Source organism: Microcaecilia unicolor, chromosome 8, assembly GCF_901765095.1.
Source record: "Microcaecilia unicolor chromosome 8, aMicUni1.1, whole genome shotgun sequence".
NCBI lineage: Eukaryota > Metazoa > Chordata > Amphibia > Gymnophiona > Siphonopidae > Microcaecilia > Microcaecilia unicolor.
In genome coordinates this window covers 154999334-155019911 of record NC_044038.1, presented here as the reverse complement: position 1 = coordinate 155019911, position 20578 = coordinate 154999334, and the positions used below count along the sequence as shown (strand labels likewise).

At 42.7% G+C, this 20578-nt stretch overlaps 1 protein-coding gene across 4 annotated transcripts in view; it reads right to left on the bottom strand.

Moving 5' to 3' along the window:
- Positions 1–20578, bottom strand: part of SYNPO (synaptopodin) — a 147192-nt gene that overhangs the window by 85670 nt on the left and 40944 nt on the right. For all 4 annotated transcript variants that reach the window (XM_030211320.1, XM_030211321.1, XM_030211319.1 and 1 more), the window contains exon 2: positions 16038–17047. In XM_030211320.1, coding sequence (XP_030067180.1) covers positions 16038–16467 — 430 coding nt within the window. In that variant the 5' untranslated portion in view covers positions 16468–17047. The remainder of the gene's footprint in view (positions 1–16037; positions 17048–20578) is intronic.

The window sequence follows — 20578 nt, the reverse complement described above, 5'->3', positions numbered from 1 at the left end:
TTATACGGTCTGTGCCCTGAAAATGACAGATACAAATCAAGGTAAGGTATACACAAAAAGTAGAACATATGAGTTTATCTTGTTGGGCAGACTGGATGGACCATACAGGTCTTTTTCTGCCGTCATCTACTATGTTACTAAGTTATCAGAAGGAACATGGCATATAAACCATTAAAATGTGCCATGCTGGGTCAGACCATAGGTCAATCACACCTAACATGCTGTCTTCCACAGAGGTCAGTAGGAAGTATCCGTCAGATCCCAAAAGTAGCCCACTCTCAGGAATAAGCAGTGGTTTTTCACAAGTCCCAGGTTTATGGACTTTTTTTCAAGAAACTTGTCCAAACCCTTTCTAAACCCAGCTGTGCTGGGTGCCTTAACCACATCCTCCCTCAACACATTCCACAGCTGGATTGTTCATTGGGTGAAAAAAAATACTTTCTCCAATTTGGTTTACATATGCTACCTGTCAGTTGTATACCATGTTCCCTAGTCCTGGTAATATCTGAAGGAGTAAATAACTGATATCCTTTTTTTAATTGGACAATCAGAACTGCACACAGTTTCAAGGTTGTTCACACCATGGAGCTATACACTGAAATTATGATATTCTAGGTTTTATTTTCCATTCATTTTGGAGTAATTCTAATATTCTGGGGCCCTTTTACTAAGATGCCTAAGCACTTACACGTCCCTAACGCTCGTTAACTCAGAGTTAATGCCCACTACCGAGTGACCCATGCGGTAATTTCATTTTTTATGTGTGTCCGCTATGCGTGCCAGAAAATAAATTTTATTTTCTGGCGCGTGGTGAAAATTGGGCGGTAACTCTGACTTGATGCGTGTAGGTGATTACCAAAATGGACACATGCCAATTTTTATTTTGCCGCACATCCATTGTCTCCAAAAATTTAAAAAAAAGCTTTTACAGGCGCTGAAAAATGGATCTGCACGCACCTAAAACCCGCGCCTACAATACCGCAGGCCAATTTTTAGCGCACCTTAGTAACAGGACCCTTCTATTTGTAATTTGGACAGTCGCCACACACTGAGCGTGAGGATTTGAACATGTCCATAATGAGAGTAATTTTACAACAGAGTACCTGACAGGAAAAGAACATAGGTGCATATATCAGAACTGCTAGTTTTTCAAGTGTGACTTTTTAAGGTAAGTGCACCTTTATTAGTTTAATTTTGAAATTGCTTACAGAAAATTGAAAGTTGAAAAATGGACTGATGATAATTATTTGGTATTGGCATCTTTGGTAGACTATAACAGCCTCTTTTATCAAGCCACACTAGCGATTCCCATGCGACAATGCTGACAGAGCCCATTCAAAGTGAATGGGCTTTGTCAGCATTACTACACCAGGACCCACTAATGCGTCTTGATAAGAGGCCCTAAGATCCATACCTAATAATGATCTGATAATATTTATATTTATTTATATATTTAAAACGTTTCTAACCCACACAATCTTTCCATTCTTGGTGGGTAACAATAAAACATACAAAATTCAAATAATCTAAAAACGAATTAAAAAATCACAATACAAAGCATAAGCAAACATCTATAAACAAGACAGACAAATTGCCTGTGAACACAGTCACTCAAATTACAAACATTAAAATATTTCATGAGAAAAAAAATAAAAGTATCAAAGACAATCCAGCAGTTAACAAGTACTGAATATTATGGTGAGGGTTTTTATTTTTTGGATGTTGGTTTGATTTTCCCCTTTCATCTAAATGACATCCTAGTTATCACAAAAAAATTCTCTTGTATTTTATAAAGACACATTGACTCTGTTCCAATAATTTACCCCATATTGTATAAAATTAGGTGCTATTTTCTCTGTGCCTACTTTTCATGCATATTTACCCAGGAATATCCCAATGGTATCTGATACCCTAAGTGAACCTTCAGCTATGCAATCTATCATTCAGGGGCAGCTCAAGCCCAGGCACTACTTCCCCTCCTCTCATAATTTAGTATCTTCCCTTCCCTACTCCCATCAAAGTGCCCAACATCTTCCCTTTTCTATCCACTGTCCCACCCTGAAATGTTCAGCATCTCCCCTTTCTAACCCCACTGAGTTGTCCAGCATCAACCCTTCCCTACAGCCTTGAGGCGTCTGCCTAGAATGGCAAAGTTTGGGAGTGGTGGCATGGCTCTGGTACATGTGAAAGCCTTCCTCCTGCCGGGCCTGCTGCTGCCACACCCCACCTCCACCCGCTTCTGCCTTAGGTTAAAGCAGAGTCAGCACTGTGCGGATTTATAACATAGGGAAGTGACTGCCTGTTTTCTAACAAAAATAAGAGACAGCAATCTTTACTCACCTAAGATAAAGCACACAAACACTGCAAAAGGATAAAAGCTTAATTGGGAGTGGAGGAGTATTCTAAAAGAGCAGCAGGCTGAGAACCAGGGAATCCAACTTCCAATTCTACCCTGGCTCCTTGTAATCTTGGTCAAGTTACTTAACAGAGAAGGAAAAATACTTACTATACCTAAATGTAACTCACCTTTAGCTACAACTGAAAAAGGCATGAGCTAAATCCAAAATGTCTTCCCTCCCTGATCCCTTCCTTCCTACTCCTTTGAGATATCTAGAATGAGCACCTGGATCCAAACTTGGCTGGACCTGCTATTAGACAAGCTAGGTGTCAATCTAGGGCAGCAGCATTTAAGGGGCAATGGTTTAGCAGGAGATTATCATCTAATCTCTCCTTCCTTATCCTGGTCCTGTGTCCAGTATGCTTCTTCTGTTGTCACCACCTGTTGCAATTCTTCCAGATTGCTTCAAAGGTGCTCCAAGCTGGCATGGGGCCTTGCAGTAGAGGCCTATTCTCAAGCACTACTGACTTCCATCCTGCCCTGATATGAAATCCTCTCTTGGAGTGGGGAGGGACTGGCAGCACTTGAGCTAGGGCCTCTACTGAAAAGCCTCATGCCAGCTCAGACTATTTGAAGTAGGTCTGGAAGAGGTGTAAAGGCAGATGGATCATGCTGGACAAGGAAGGGAAAATGAGAATGTAGGGAGGTGAAGGGGAGAGGAGGTACTAGATCCAGGGGTTAGAGAAGGAAAGGGGAGGATAGTGATCCAGGATTGGAAAATAGAGAGGCAAAGGGGATATAAAATATGACCCAAAATGAGGAATAGGGAGGGAAGGAGAGATGAGATGCTGGATGGTGGTGGGGGGGAAGCTGGGGAGGGGAAGATGAGATGAGGTATTGGACCCAAGATGGGTAGGGAGGGGAAGATGAGATGAGATACTAGACCCAAGAAGGGTAGGCAGGGGAAGGGGAGATAAGATATTGGATCCAGGGATGGAGGGGTAGGGAGGGAAAAGAGACCTGAGATACCAGACCTGGTGGAGAGGTGGTTTAGAGAAGGGAAGGGAGTTGCTGGACCTGAGGGGAATACGAAGGGGAGATGCTGGCTACCTGGATAGGAGGCAGGGAGGGAAAGAGAAGATGCTGGACCATGAGGGGTAGGGCTTTGAGCTGTCCCTGGGGGTGGTAGAGGGGCACACATGACTGAAGGTTTTCTTAGAGGTAGAGGCCAACCAAAACAGCTTTTTTCAGTTCCAGCTGAAACCGAAACTACCACCGAAATTGTTTGAACGCTTTCAGCCGAAACCAACAGCCAAAACCTATCACCTGATTTCAGCTAAACAAAAACCAGAAGCTCAAGTTTGGTTATGCAAATGTGAACCAGTGAGGGCCAATGGGGATTGTCAGAGCTTGCAGTCTGTATCCCTTTGCTAAACTCACAGTATCCAAACCAGAGTAACATCATTTAAATAATGAAAGACTGTATTTTATCTCCAAGCAAAATAGCTTCCACACCCATGGACCACAGCTAATGAAAACAAACCAAAAACCATGACATTTTTACAGTGACTGACTCTGTGCCACTGCCAAAGTGACAACTGATGTCATAACTCCACAGAGAGGTTAATTCCTATAGAGCTTATCATCACAAATTTACAGACTAGTGGTATAATCAGGGCAGGAGCAATGCACCAGTCAAAGCAACCATTTTGAGAGCATGGATTATAAGATAGGCCCAGGTGGAAAGGAGAAGGCAATCAGTGGATCCGAGAGGAGGGGCAACGCCTATTTGAAGGGAGGCAGTAAGATAAGCAGGTCAAAGCACAAATTTTCAGCTTCCACAGAAAACACATGACTTTTTGATTGAAACTGAAACTAGGCCGTAAATGGATTTTGGGCTGATTTCGGCACTGTAACCAAAACCAAAACTGAGTCAGATATCCTTGGACTAGCTCTGGATCCAGGTTAGGGTTTTTATAATTCCTGTTTCAAAGTTTTTTCACCTTGAAAGGGGTAGAAAGAAAACAGGACTGCTTCATCAATTTCTTATAACCTGGGAACACTATAACAAATGTAGCTGGAAACTAAGCTATAGAGGTTTGTAAAGAAAAGTCTGTGGAAATCCTGTGTTGTCTAGAAAAATGTAACAAAACAGAAGAGCGGAAGAGATCCAAGATGGCGCTGTAGCGGGAAGACGCACCTTCAGGAGCTCCATCCTTGTTAGTTTTTGTTTCCTCGTCTGGTCCTTAGCCTGTGGTAGATATGGGCAAAAGGAGAGGGAAGGTGAGGGAATCTCCCTCGACCCCCACCGTTAATCCCCCAATGAGGCAAACTACACTGCTCAACTTCGGAGTCACTGCAGGATCTCTGAAAACCTCTTCCCCTTCTCTAGAGGTCGCTGTGTCAACGTCGACTGGCAGCATAGACAGGGCGTTCTTAAGCCCTATTGAGTGAACAGCTCTGCACCCTGGAATCGGATCTGCTGTTGTTGAACCTGCATCCCATGCCATGGTAGAGGTGAATGGCAGTTTGCAAAGAGGGAGCTCTACTCTGGCTAAGACAGCTTTAGAGCCTGGAGGTGATTTAACGCAATGGGCCTCAAAACCTTTTCCTGCTAATATTGTGAGTGCTCTGGCTCAGGCCATAAGCTATTCTGCTCCTGTTGCTACTTTTAAGGATTTTGAAAAAACAGCCATTGTGTCTTTGGAAGCACTATGGAATATTACATATGATATGCATTCTTCTATACGTCCCAATGAAGAATTGTAAAGATATAAGATAATTTCTGAGGTCGTTTTGGTCCAAGCACAAGCCACTGTTTAGCAGTCCTCTAAACTGAATGCTTTAGAATCTAATATTCAGACGTTAAAGGGCTTGAGTTCAGTCTCAGTGAAAGACAAGAATTTTCTTCCTCGTTTGGAATAGAGAACCAGGTTAGAAGATGTAATCTAAGAATGCTCAACTTCCCTAAATCACCTCTAATTGCTCAATTAGACATGGTAAAAAAAATATTTGGTAGAGACTCTGGGAATGGCTAATGACTCTTTACCTTCCATAACGTGGGTGCAATACATCTTAGCCCTAGAAGGATCATCAAGAGAACCTCTTGGTGTTCCAAGAGAGGAAAATATGAATTTGACTGCCTTTCTAGAATCTTTGCTGGAAGTTGTTACTCAGAGGACAATGATGGTGGTTACTTTTGCCTTGGAAACAGACCGGAATGCTGTATTGAAACTTTCTTTTAGACATTTGGGTACATTGTTTTGTGGTCAAAGTGAGGATTTTTCCTGTTTTAGCAAGAGAAACACAAATGTGGTGCAAGGCCTTCCTATCCCTTCAGGCTAGGGTGCAAGCTTTAGGTGCCAACTTTGTTTTACAATTTCATTGTTTATGCTTTATAGTTTTTTGAGGGTAAATCATATGTTTGTTGACCCTAAGCAATTAGATGATTAGCTTGTTGTTAAAGAAGAAGTTAATGTCATTGTATAACCTCTACGCATGCTGTTAGGCAGAGACTAGGGTACAAGTTGGATGGAGAAGTAATCTTCTGATCGTTTTTTTATTTTTTTTTAATTTCCTTTTAATTTATTTCTATTATTCTTGGATCTGTATTTTCCTTCTTGTGGTCAATAGTAAGGACTTATTGCCCTAATTTTTATTTTTTTTTATTGTACTTTTCCTAAATTTCTGTTTATCTTATCTTTTTGATGGCTATGTTAAGTGAAAATTTAATAAAGATTTTTTTTAAATGTAACAAAACAGGCTTCTTTCATTTCATTTCACAATGAGCTGGACCCCTTTCCCCCAACTGCATTAGAATTAAATGAAAATAAAATCAAATATGTGATTCCTTTGATATTTTTTTTTTTGTACATAGCTTTAATACTTTGGTAAAAAGCAGTATATCAAGTCAATAAATCTAATCCAATCCAATCCAATAAGGTTTGGAAAAATGCCAAAAGGAAACAAAACTTTTAAATGGTTAGTGTGCTTCCCCTTTCCAAGCTTTGACAATCTGTACGTATGGATATATATTTAGAGAGAGAAATTACTGTACAATGTCTGGTCAGTTCACATGATATTCTATTCATAGCACTTAACACTTGTTCTTGATAATCTTCCAAAGGCATCTCTAATGAATAAAACTGGAAGCTGTATTCTTTCCCACCACAATAAATTGCAGATTCTGTTTTAAAGTTACTAAATACAATCATTTTTCTTCAATAGATTCTGCAGTTTTCCATGTATCAACTTCCCTATGAGGAAAGGCTAAAGCAGCTAGGGCTCTTCAGCTTGGAGAAAAGGCAGCTGAGGGGAGATATGATAGAGGTCTATAAAATAATGAGTGGAGTGGAACGTGTAGATGTGAAGCTTCTGTTTACGCTTTCCAAAAATACTAGGACTAGGGGGCATGCGATGAAGCTACAAAGTAGTAAATTTAAAACGAATCGGAGAAAATATTTCCTCACTCAACGTGTAATTAAAATCTGGAATTCGTTACCAGAGAATGTGGTAAAGGCGGTTAGCTTAGCAGAGTTTTAAAAAGGTTTTGCCAGCTTCCTAAAGGAAAAGTCCATAGACCATTATTAAATGGACTTGGGGAAAATCCACTAATTCTGGGATAAGCAGTATAGAATGTACTTTTTGGGGATCTTGCCAGGTATTTGTGACCTGGATTGGCCACTGTTGGAAACAGGATTCTGGGCTTGATGGACCTTTGGTCTGTCCCAGTATGGCAACACTTATGTACTTATGTAACTTTCCTTCATAGCAATTCCTCTTTCAAGAACTTTAAAACTGAGTTAAAAACGTGGCTGTTCTGATTAGCTTTTGGGAAAATGGTCCGATTGAAACTACCAGTGGTACCTGTTCAACCCTGCTATTCTTTTAAATGTGTGTGGGGTTTTTTGTTGTTGTTTCTTTTAGCTATGCTTGTCTTTCAGACTTAACTATCCTGCTTTTCTGTACATCAGTAGAGTTCCTTTTCATGTTTTCTACCTTAGCCTGTATACCGCTCTGTTCTGCCCTCAGCTAGTGTGGTACAGAAAGTTTTGCAAATAATAAATAAACTCCTATTTACATCAATCACTGTAGGGCCTGTTACTAAGGCGTGCCAAAAAAATGGCCTGCACTGGTGTAGGCACGTGTTTTGGATGCGCGCAGGTCTATTTTTCAGCATGCCTAGAAAAAGCCTTTTTTTAATGTGGTCGAAAATGGACATGCGGCAAAATTAAAACCAGCGTGCTTCAATTTCAGCATACCTTACCGCCACCCACTGACTTAGCAGTAAGGTCTTGCATGTTAACCAGGCGGTAATCATCAGTGCGCTTACACTGCCGAGTACCATCAGGACATGCGGTAGGCCAGGCGGTAGTTCCAATTTGACTTGCATTGGATGCAAGTAGGCACCTATGCACCTTAGTAAAAGGGCCCCTGTGTTGGCAGTTAAAGTGACAATTAACTTACATACCACAGTTTTATATATGGGCATGCAAGCTATCTATGAGTTCACCTGACAGCATGTCTCTGGTAGATCCCGGTCCTGGTCTCTTTTTAATCTACAAATATGTAAAACTCTTTCTTCCCTAAGCTTTTACCTTCTGTTCTTAATTCTCTGGGTTTCACTGCTGCTCACTTCTTTAACATAGTAACATAGTAGGTGACAGCAGAAAAAGACCTGTACGGTCCATCCAGTCTGCCCAACAAGATAAACTCATATGTGCTACTTTATATGTATACCTGGACCTTGATTTGTCTCTGCCATTTTCAGGACACAGACCATAGAATTCTGCCCAGCACTAGCCCCGCCTCCCAACCACTAGCCCCACCTCTTAACCACCGGTGCTGCCACCCAATCTCTGCTAACGGGTACCGCCACTTTGTAAAAATGGTCCTAAGTGCTGAATATCAACACTTAACTGCGTAACTGCCGACTCTGCCTCCAACCACCTAGAAAATAGCCAGCTTTGTGTTCGGCATTTAGGGCCCTGTTTACTAAGCAGCATTATAGCCGTGTTAACATTTTTAATGCGTGTTAACCATGTACGTGCCTACAATATCTCTATAGGCACCTACATGGTTAGCGTGTGCGGTAAAAACATTAACGCACCTTAGTAAACAAGGCCCTTAGTGTTGATATTCAGTACACTTACCAGTTAAGTGCCACAGAATATCAGTGAATTCTTTCAAAAAGGCAGTAAATAAATCCTAATAATGAATGAATAAATAAATAAATAGCCCTGCACAAGTGATTTAACTGGCCAGGAGCCTCTCCTATCCAATTAAATTGCTGTGAATATCAACCCTATGGTATCTAAGCAGTTTACAATAGGCAAGTAAAGAAAATACAAGGAAGGAGAAGGACTAAGACACAAAATATGAAATATTAAACATACGAGACAAGATCAGTTACTCTATGAGACACTGAGTGGGAGGGGGGTACAAAGAAGACACAAACAGGTGGTGTGCAGGGCAATCGAGGGGCTCTGCAGTATTAGCCGCTACTGAGAGTGACTGGGGGTTTGGCTGCTGATCGGAAGGTTTGAACAAAGAAGTAAAGTAAGCCTTAAGCAAAGTCTTGAACCTCTTCAGAGTGGACCCTTCTTAATGCCTCATTGTTTACTTCCTCCTCCAGATTGAAACTGAATAAAAATTGTGGCATCTGTAGTTAATTAGGAGTATTCATGCTTCTAGCTTTCCAAAATGTCAGACATACATGTGTAAACAGTGACTTTTTTTTCTAGGAAAAAAGCAGCCAGTACTCATACAGATTCAACCTTAGGTAGCAAGGCAACTGTCCATGGCTCCTCCATCCATGGCTCCACCCCCATAGTAGCCCTGTCCCCTCTTATCAGCCACAGAGCACATAAACAATAAATATTCAAATTTATTTATTTTTATTTTAATTTATTTTCAGCACTTGATATACCGCAAGTGATCCCTGAGGCAATTATCCAGCTTATTTTCAAAAGAGAAAGACGCCCATATTTCGACCCAAATCGGGAGATGGGCGCCTTTCTCCCATGGGCGCCCAAATCGGTATAATCGAGAGCCGATTTTGTGCACCTCCAACTGCAGTCTGTCGTGGGAACGAACAAAGTTGACGGGGGGGGGGGGGTGTCGGAGGCGTGGTGAAGGCGGGACTGGGGCGTGTTTATCGGCCAAGGAGAGGTGGGCACGCTCGGCCGATAATGGAAAAAAGAAGGGCGGCAGAAGCGAGAATTTGGGCTGCTTTTTTTGGACCCTTTTTTTTCACGAAAAAGTCCACAAAAAGTGCCCCAACTGCCCAGATGACCACCCAAGGGAATCGGGGATGACCTCCCCTGACTCCCCCAGTGGTCACTAACCCCCTCCCACCAAAAAAAAGAACTTTAAAAACTTTTTTTTCCAGCCTGTATGCCAGCCTCAAATGTCATACCCAGCTCCATGACAGCAGTATGCAGGTCCCTTGAGCAGTTGTTAGTGGGTGCAGTGGACCCAGGCCCATCCCCCCCTACCTGTTACACTTGTGCTGGTAAATGGGAGCCCTCCAAATTGCCCCCAAAACCCACTGTACCCACATCTAGGTGCCCCCCTTCACCCATAAGTGCTATGGTAATGGTGTAGAGTTGTGGGGAGTGGGTTTTGGGGGGGATTTGGGGGGCTCAGCACCCAAGGTAAGGGAGCTATGGACATGGGAGGTATTTTAATTTTTTTGGTTACTTTTTACAAGTGCCCCCTAGGGTGCCCGGTTGGTGTCCTGGCATGTGAGGGGGACCAGTGCACTACGAATCCTAGCCCCTCCCACGACCAAATGCCTTGGAGTTGTTCGTTTTTGAGCTGGGCGCCTTCGGTTTCCATTATTGCTGAAAACCGATACCGCCCAGTTCAAATCCGCACAAATCCAATGCATTTGCCCGGCACCAACCGTATTATCGAAACGAAAGATGGACGCCCATCTTTTTCGAAAATACGGTCTGTCCCGCCCCTTCGCGGACCCGTCCTCAGAGATAGGCACCCAAGGAGATGGGCGTTCGCGTTCGATTATGCCCCTCTATGTGGTTCATAATTTCTATTACAGATACAGGTGGTGTCACCTCAGGAACAAGAAACTTCTTCCACTGCCTGACACAATATAAAATAACACAGAACTCTACAAAAACACTCAGAATATGTATAACAGTGATTTTCAACCTTTTTCATCTCGCAGAACACTGACAAGGCACAACAATTGTCAACGCACACCATCAGTATTAAGATTGTGTTTAAAGTTCAATAATTACATTTTTATTCATTGTATTATTTTTATAGCTGAATATTTTTATTGAAGACACAAGTTGGCAAAAGGGCAATAATACACTTCAAAGATAATAAGATTAGCCACAAACAACATGCATTCAAAAACAACAATTTTAAAGCGAATACCCCTCCCCCACACCCTCCACAGTGCTGCTGCTGGTGATCAGGTCCCTTCACTGCATCCTATCTGTAGGTCTGTAGGCCTAAATTCCCACTTTGATTTTTTAGCGGGATAGAAAACCTGGAATAGAATAGAATAATAGACTCCGACCAGGCACATATTAAAGAACTATCCCCGTCAGAAGCGTAGCCAGGTTGAAGACGAGGGGAGAGCGGGCAGCGGACTGCCGATGGTGCCGGTGCATATGTTAAACGTGACAAATCGCGTCAAAAATAGGCGCCGTTGGAAGTCCATTTGAGGGAGCGTCCACGCCCCTGGCGACCCACCTAGCTACACCTCTGATCCGTGTAAAGACATAGTAATGAGATTAAACCACATGGACACAATCTGAATGTTGCACAATTTTCACTACGTAATAATGTAATTAAAATTTGTTATGAGATCTAGCAAACTGCCACAAAAACACACATCGAACCCAAGCACTCACTGTAATTGAGCCAGTGATGTATGGCCAAGTTAAAGTAGATTTAGTATGAAGGATCCATGATATCTGGGTACAGAAACTGGGGGATTTAGCTTGTCTGTTTTTCCCTAAACTTTTTTCCTGTAATGGTCAGCGGCAGCAATTCAGAGAGCCTGCTCATGCCAATCTGAGCCCTGTTGCTGACGTTTCCAGCCTATGCAGAAGTAGGAAGTTACATCAGAGAGAAGATTTGGGAGTTGGCACACGCAGGCTGTCTGAAATGCTGCTCGCTGCCACTGACCCGCTACAGAAGAAATCTTATAATAGCTCACTGGCTGGGGACAGAACAGGAGTGGCAGAAAACTCCTGCGGCACACCTGAGAGCAGCCGTGGCAAATCCATGTGCCGCGGCACACCAGTTGAAAAACTCTGCTGTATAGCAATGACTGTGACATGTTGTTTGAGATTTAAGGAAGATTTTTTAAAATTACTTTAAAGCCTATTTAATTTTTAAAACACCATCCATTTTTGGTGTTTTAAACCCCTGACACAGCATGAGGGCAAAATGTGGCCATGTCAGGTTTGATTCTTTTTATCATATTGACTCTTCTCTTTGGTAATACTTGTTTTATTGACGTTAACAAACTTAGGGGCCCTTTTATTAAGCCACGTAGGCGCCTACGCACGCCCAATGTGCATCAATTTGAACTTACCACCTGGCTACTGCGTGGCCTGGGTGGTAATTTCATTTTTTAAGCACGTCCACTACGCACACTAGAAAATAATTTTTATTTTCAGGCAGACACAGGCAGTAATCGGCATTTGAACACACGTTGGCCATTACCGCCCAGTTAACGAGTGAAACCTTACTGCTAAGTGAATGGGTGGTGGTAAGGTCTCAGACACAAAATGGATGCTGGCCAATTTTCATTTTGCCACACGTCCATGTCCCCCCCCCCCCCCCCCCCAAAAGGCATTTTTTACAACTGCACTGAAAAATGGATCTGCGCTCGTCCAAAACACACGCCTACACTAGGCAGGCCACTTTTCAGCACACCTTAGTAAAAGGACCCCTTACTATACCATAATAGCCCTAACTGCAAGGGGTCAAACTGCAACAAGCCACCTAACTACGAAAAGCCAGCACTGTATATTTATTTATTTTATTTATTCATACTTGTATCCCACAATTACCCAAAAATGAGTTTCGGTTCAATCTGGCTTATATTTAACAGTTTAGTGATTACATTGATTCAATTACATTTACAAGATTGTACGATGTTGTGTTTTACAGTGGTTGACAAGATAACTATTAGTGCGTATGGAATAGTCATTGGGTTTCTTGAGAAGATAAGTCTTCTCAAGATATGTATTCCATCTAGTATTGGAAAGCCAGAACAAGCAGGAATACTAGTATGCTTTAGATCCCTATACAGACACTACACGCTAGAAGAGTACCTCACCTCAGCCACAAAAGAAGACATGGAACACAGAGACCTTGAAATACAACATAAGGATCACAAACATGCAGACAAAATCTGAAAATGGGAATCCTGAAAGGCCAAACTATGAGCTCTGAGCAGTACAACACTGCAAAAAGAGAAAAAGAGCATTTCTGCCAATACTGCGCAAATGCAAAGATGTATGAAATGACCATTCCAATCTCCAAAATTAGAATAAAATGCTATCTTTTATTGGGCATTTTATTTGTTTTTAATTGGGTTGGTCCTGGTCTCTTTCAGGCTTCTCACAAGTTCTTTTCCAGGGTCTCCTGGCTGCACTCGTTCACCCCAAGCTTTTCCGCCTCCCACCCCCCATGTCCTCTTCCTGGCTGCACAGTGGCGAGTGGATCAGCACAGAGAACAGCTGCAGTGGCTAAAGTGTCCCCGGGACAGGAAGCCATAGGTTCTGCTGTTATTTGGACATCAGGACCTGAGGATTACCACTAGCACTTTGCAGCATGGCTGCAGAGGATCTTAGGGCTGTGGAAGACCAGAACAGGAGAAGCTATGAAGAGAGCAGAGTGCTGCTATGTCAATGCTGAGAGCCTTGATGGATGGTGCATTTACAAATTGGATGCAATGAGAGGTGTGATCACCACTGGTGCTATCACCAGCAGGAAGAGGATCAGGCCCTGAGACTCACTGGTCAGTCTCTCATTTAACACAGCACATCTTTAAATTAGTCACCTTATTCTCTAACTCCTCTTACTCTCTTACCTATCTATATGTTCCATCTTTGCTTATACCCTACACTGTCTATTAAAATGTTCTATTACGTATTGTGTTGACATTGTAAATAATCTACTATGCCATACTTTGTATTGCTATTTGAATATTTTTACTGCTGTAACTGCCTATTGCTCACACTTGATCTATTCTTACTGTGCACCGCCTTGAGTGAATTCCTTCAAAAAGGCAATAAATAAATCCTAATAATTAAATGGCAGTACCTCATGGAGCACACATTCTGTTGTGGCGGGCTAGCATAGCAAAAGCAGCATCAGGACCTGCTGGCCTTGAATACGGAGGAAGTGCACAAGGTTGGCAACTGTCCCCTTTAATGCAAGGTTGACCAGTAAGCCATGGGGCTGGCTCCTATTTCCTTTCCTGCTCATGGTGGTGACCGCGCTGTATTGAAGCACCTGCTGCCAATTTCAGCAGCATAGTCTGCTGTGGACATTTTTGGCAGGCAGGGGAAAAAAGATGATGTACCCATGCATGGTGGCAGGAAAACAGCCCTCTGTGTAAGCATAAGTTTTACTTCTTCCTTTCATATCGTTAACTATTTGCCGGAATACATTTCTAACTGCAGTGCTGATTCTGTGTTGTTTCCTTCATTAGTCAATTTTTACATTTGGGTGGTCCTTTTTATAAATATTGTTTTATTACTTCGTTCTGTTTAGTGACATGTTTTAAGGATGTTATCATATGTCTTAAGGATCATATGCTTTTAAGGATGTTATCATAGGCTGAAGAGGCTGGGGCCCTTCAGCTTGGAGAAAAGGCAGCTGAGGGGAGATATGATAGAGGCCTATAAGATAATGAGTGGAATGGAACGGGTCGATGTGGAGTGTCTGTTTACACTTTCCAAAAATACTAGGACAAGGGAGCATGCGATGAAGCTGCAGTGTGGTAAATTTAAAACGAATTGGAGGAAATTTTTCTTCACTCAACGCATAGTTAAACTCTGGAATTCACTGCCGGAAAAGGTGGTTAAGGCGGTTAACTTAGTGGACTTCAGAAAAGGGTTGGACGGCTTCCTGGAGGAAAAGGCCATAGAATGTTATTGAGTGGATGAGGGAATAATACAGTATTTCTAGGATGGGCGGGACAAATTGCTTGTTCTTTTGGCCGCTGGACCCTTGGTCTGTCCCAGCATGGCGATGTTTATGTACCTATGTACTTGTTTTATTGTGTATGTATTGCTTGTAATCAGTGGCATAGCCAGTATGGGGCCACGGGGGCCTGGGCCCCCGTAGATTTGCCCCTGGACTCCCCTGCCGATGACCCTCTTGACCCCCCCTCTCGCCGCCAACCCGCCGTCGCCTACCTTTGCTGGCGGGGGACCCCAACCCCCCTTGCAAGGCTTCGTCCTGTTTCTGTGAGTCTGACATCCTGCAGGTTGAACGTGCAGGACGTCAGACTAGAACGAAGCCTTGCGCGGGATTGGGAAGAAGAGGGTTGGGGTCCCCCGCCAGCAAAGGTAGATGACGGTGGGTTGGTGGCAGGAGGGGGGGGGTCGAGACGGTCGTCGGCAGGGGGGGTCAAAGTTGGTGGCGGGGGGGGTCAAAGTTGGTGGTGGTGGTTTGGCAATGGCAGGGGGGGGTCGGCGGTGCCGGGGGGGCTAAAATGTGCCCCTCACCTTGGGCTGTGGACCCCCCTCCCACCAAAGTCTGGCTACGCCCCTGCTTGTAATTCACCTAGATTTTAGGCAGAATATCTACTATAATAAAACTCACCCTCAATGTTCTGAGGACACTGACGTCAATGAAGCCAAGCCCTGACTTCCTTCCAAAAGGTTCGAAGGTTCGTGGTGGTGAAGCCACCAAAATCACTCCGGGCAATGGCAGAACAACGAAGGGGTTGGCAGGCAGGGAGGGAGGCGGGGGGGTGGGAAATCGCTCCGGGCCCCGCCCTCGCGTCAAACGTCATGACGTTGGGGGCAGAGCAATGGCAGAACAACGAAGGGGTTGGCCAGGGAGGGAGGGGGGTGTTGGCGACGACAATCTTGCTAGCGCCCGTTTCATTTGCTCTGAAACGGGCCTCTTTTACTAGTAAACTAATAAATCCTTAAGGGGCCCTTTTACAAAGGCACATAAGTTCTTACATGCATGCAACGCACATCCAATTGGCATTACCACCTGGCTAGTGCGTGCTGGCGCGCACCAAAAACACGTGGTAGAAAATAATTTTCTCTTTTCTACTGCAGGGGCATTCCTGGTGGAAATCGGCAGTTGGTGCGTGCTGAACGGTTACCGCGCAGGTAACACGTAAACCCTTACTGCTAAGTCAATGGGTGGTGTTAAGGGCTCATGTCGTAAATAGATGCACGCTGGTTTTCATTTTGCCGCACGTCCATTTCCCGGCCCCCAAAAAACCCTTTCTTTCGAGACGCACAGGAGAAATGGTCCAGCGCAAATCCAATACACATACCCACACTACCGCAGCCCGCTTTTTGGTGCACCTTTGTAAAAACGTCCCTAAATTCTTAAATGCTATAGAGACTGTATCATCTATGAAATGTTAAAAGTATAAATGAACATGCCCTGTAATTATATCATTAGCTCAGAGGCTATGAAGAAAGTTATAGAAAAGAGGCAGGAAATGTTTACTTACATGGTTTCCTCAACTGGTCAATGCTGGAAATCAAAACTTGTTTGACCTTCACCACATTCCACTCGTGATCTTTGTTAGTCTCTGCAACGTGACCCTTCGCAAATGAAGTTTTTACCAGATCCGCTGCATGGTAAGGATTTGGGGACTGTCTTAGGCCTGAAGGCTCCACCCCAAAAGAGTCATTTTCGTATGTGATTTTGTCATCTCTGCTTTGTTCAGGCTCCTGGTTGAAATTCCCTTGTAATTCGCTTTCTTGGAATGATTCCATTTCCTCTTGTATTGTTGTACCAATAAGACAGTTGTCCTCTGTTTTCTGGGATCCCTGACAGCTTGGAACCTGAAACTTCATTACCTGCTGTGAAATGAAGCACTGATTCACATTCTCTGGATTCATCTTTGAGGTCTCATATTCATAACAATATCTGATCATTTCTTTGGGTAGTGGCTGAAGAGAGTGTCGTGCTTCCTGGAGACTACTGCTGATCTTTAATGTTTTTCTTTAGAGTTCAATGATCAATGCACTGTTAAGTAATTCATACACTTAAGACTTATCTCAGTAAAAAATTAACACAGGAATGTGTGATTTCCCCAGTCCTACAATCTTTTCTTCCAGGTCACAACCTTACATACCAGGGCACAGGTATGCACAGACTGTTGTGACTTTCTGCATTATTTTACACTGTCTCACTAAGGTGTAGATGTTCCTGTTGAGTTCTCAGAGACACCCTCTCTGTTTTGCTCTTCTTCTCTGTTTTTAGTACTCAGGACTCTTGCATGACCGGTTTCATTTTGCATTTCAGAACTGGAACATATACAGGCAATATTTTTTTTCCTGCTCATAGAACATTGGTTAAATGGAAGGTCATCGTCAAAGAAAACTGAATGTGAGCCAAAATGCATGCACAGGTCTGCTGCTGAGAGTTCAAAGAATCGCTTGGAGATATTTTATGCTCTGGGGGCTTTTCTTCTTTTTTTAAAATCTTTTTAAGTTGTGCATCATCTTCTCATGCCTAAATGTGAAATAAAACAATCAAGAAATTGTAATGAAAAGTGATCATACAAGCCTGCGGGGTACAAATAAACAAAAATAAAGCATGACATCTGGAAGCTATACCTTAAATGAGCTTAGATGTTGAAAAGAACTAGGAGCTCAGCTGCCAAGACATATAAACATTAATCGTTCAGCGGAAAATTATAAACACAAGTCATTAAACATGTTCTCCCTTCCTTTTAATCCAAAAATAGATAGTATAATTATATTTATAAGATAGACCTTCAAACGTAGGATATTAACATCTGCATTAAAAAAACTTCACAGATTAAAGTCACCACACTAATAATATCCATTTCATAACTATCCCAATATTTCATTTCATCAATATTCTTATACACCGGCTTGACTTGACTGAATGATGTGAGTGTAGCACATTGGTGGCTGATATCAGCTGACTTCCTATATAATTGCTGGTAACTTGCTGGTGCCATTTTGAAATGGATTGAAATTTGTGAACTCTATTTCTGTTAGCATAGGTATGCTGTGCTAGAGATAGACAGAGAATCTTATCTGCATACCCAGATACAAAGAAGATTCTCTATCTTGTTTGCATCTACAATACTCCAATTTTAATAGCTTTTTTATCTTTCAGGAACCGTCTCCTGACGCAGCTTTGTGAAACATGAGTCATGTCGGATAGTTACCTTATTGCTAGATCAAAATTAAGATAAGTTCTAAAAAATGTTTCTATTATAAAAATATTTGGTGAAAAACTTGTGAAAACTTTTAAAATGTTAAAATGTTAGAAACTACTGAATTTATGAAGAAATATATGGTGAAGACTATCTGATATGTTCTGTTCAGTTCAGCGCACCTTCTGATGATCTGACTATATCATTGATGTTTACGTAGGAGATTGTGGTTATTTATGCCTGTATCTCCAGCATTTAAGTGCTCTACTGCAGATATAAGTGCTTACACCTAACCTCATACATTTATATATATCCAGATATACTACTGTTCTGTAAAGGAAAATAGGTGCCAACTTTTCTTTATAGAATAGGCATCTAAGTTATGGAAGTCCTAATGAAACCACTTAACTGTGGAAAAATGTGGGGTAGAAATGCGCTAAAATAAAATAAATAAATAAATAAACTATGCCTAGACAGTTAGAGAGAATTGGGACTTGATATACTGCCTTTCTGTGGTTTTTTTCAACTACATTCAAAGCAGTTTACATACAGGGGCATTTTCAAAAGAAATGTCTAAGTTGGAATTTGGACGTCTTTGTAAAACGTCCAAATTCAGAGGCGGGGAGAAGGTCATTTTCGAAAACAGATGGACTTCCATCTTTGTGTTCGAAAATATCATGGACGTCCTTGGATTTGGACGTCTAGGATTTGGACGTCTTTGATTTTCGGGCATTTTCGAAACCAAAAACATCCAAGTCTAAAACGTCCAAATTCAAGCCATTTGGATGTGGAAGGAGCTAGCATTTTTAGTACACTGGTCCCCCTGACATGCCATGACAGCAATCGGGCACCCTAGGGGGCACTGCAGTGGACTTCATAAATTGCTCCCAGGTACACAGCTCCCTTACCTTCTGTGTTGAGCCCCCCCAAACCCATCCCCTTTATCATTTTCGTTGCCCTTATCTGCACCTTTTCTAATTCCACTACATCTTTTTTGAGATGCGGTGACCAGAACTGAACACAATATTCGAGGTGCGGTCGCACCATGGAGCGATACATAGGCTTAGATTTCCGCTCAGTACATAGAATACTCTGAGCGTCTCTCTATGCGACCAAATTTAGTTGTGGCCATTTATGCCATGTTTTACCCGTAAGCGCGACCACCCATGTAGTAGCCTTTGGCGAAGTTGTCACGAATGATTATTGCAGTTGTCTCACAAACCAAAAAAACAGTCGATACTTGGTGTAAATCCTGATGCCTAATTTAGGTACAGAACGGGTGTATTCTATAACAATGCGCATAGATTTTAGAAACGTCCAGGCCCTACCCATAGCCAGGCCTCCATTTCAACTATGCAACTTAGAATTTAAGCGCACCACGTTACAGAATACACTTAGCAAGCTGTGCACATAAATCTTAACTAATGCCAATTCCATGCATTTTTATGGAATATGCTTTGATTTCCATGCAGAAATTTAGGCAGGATATATAGAATCCCGGGTTTAGGGCGGCAATTGTCTAAGTACTGCATGGTGACAGCTTTATTCCATAATAGCATCTGGGCATCCAGATTCCGTTATAAAATACTGGCATAACCCAGTGTCGACCTGCCCAAAATCTAGGCACATTGATTTTGAGCCCACTAGGAACAGAAGAGTACCTGTGTGTAATAAATGTAAACCTCTTTGGATGTAACACAGAAAGGCGGTATATCAAATCCACTACCCCTACAGCTTAATTACAGCTTGATTACTGCAATGGGATTTATGTGGGCTGCAAAGTCTCTCTATTAAAAAATTTCTAGACAGTCCAGAACACAGCCGCGAGACTGATTTTGGGTAAACAACGATTCGCACATGTGCTACAACCTCCATTGGTTACCTGTACAGGAACGTATCACTTTTAAAATCTGTGCTTTAACCCATAAAATTATCTATGGGCTTGCCCCGGACTATATCCTCAGCTTGATTGATCTTCCACTAAGGAATTCTGTGCCTGCTGCACGGTCATATCTTCAACTACATTTTCCTAACTGCAAGGGCGTCAAATACAAGATGATTTTTTCCTCTTCTTTCCGCTATTGTTGCCCAAAACTCTAGAATGCTCTGCCGAAGCACCTCAAAATGCAAATGGACCACACCCTCTTCAAGAAATTGCTGAAAACTTATCTCTTTGTTAAAACGTACTCTCCCAGTTACTCTGCTGATTAATATTCCCCAATACATTCCCCATCTTGCCTAGTTTTCCGCTGTTAGTTAATGCTCCCCTTGTATATCCTATGTTCACTTTATCTGTATCTTCGCAATTTGTAATTTTTCCTAATTTTCTGTAAGCCACATTGTGCTGCATGTGTGGGAAAATGTGGGATACAAATGAACCATAAATAAATAATCAAAGACCTAGTGTAACTGCAGGCGCCTACATACGGTGAAGGCATGCTTAACTTCCTATGGACCCCTTTTACTAAGTGGCATTAAGTCCAACGCAGGCTTACTGCTCGCTAAACAGGAAGTACCACCGGGCTACTGCAGCAGCCCATTGGTACTTCCCACCCCTAGCACGCCGTCATATCTGGTGCTACAAAAATATATTTATTTTTGTAGCGCCGGAGTGTACCCGGTGGTAATCGGGCAGTGCCGCATGCTGCCCAGTTACTGCTGGGTTAGTGGGGGAGCCCCTACCACCACCTCAATGGGTGGTGGTAAGGGCTCCCTCTGAAATGGCCGTGCGTCAAGCGCTTTACTTGCCACATGGCAGTTTCCTGCAGGAAAACGAGACTTCCCGTTTACCCGCTGCGGTAAAAGGGGGCCTCTGCGCGCGTGAAAAACAGATGCCGATGGCAGCACAGCAGTGG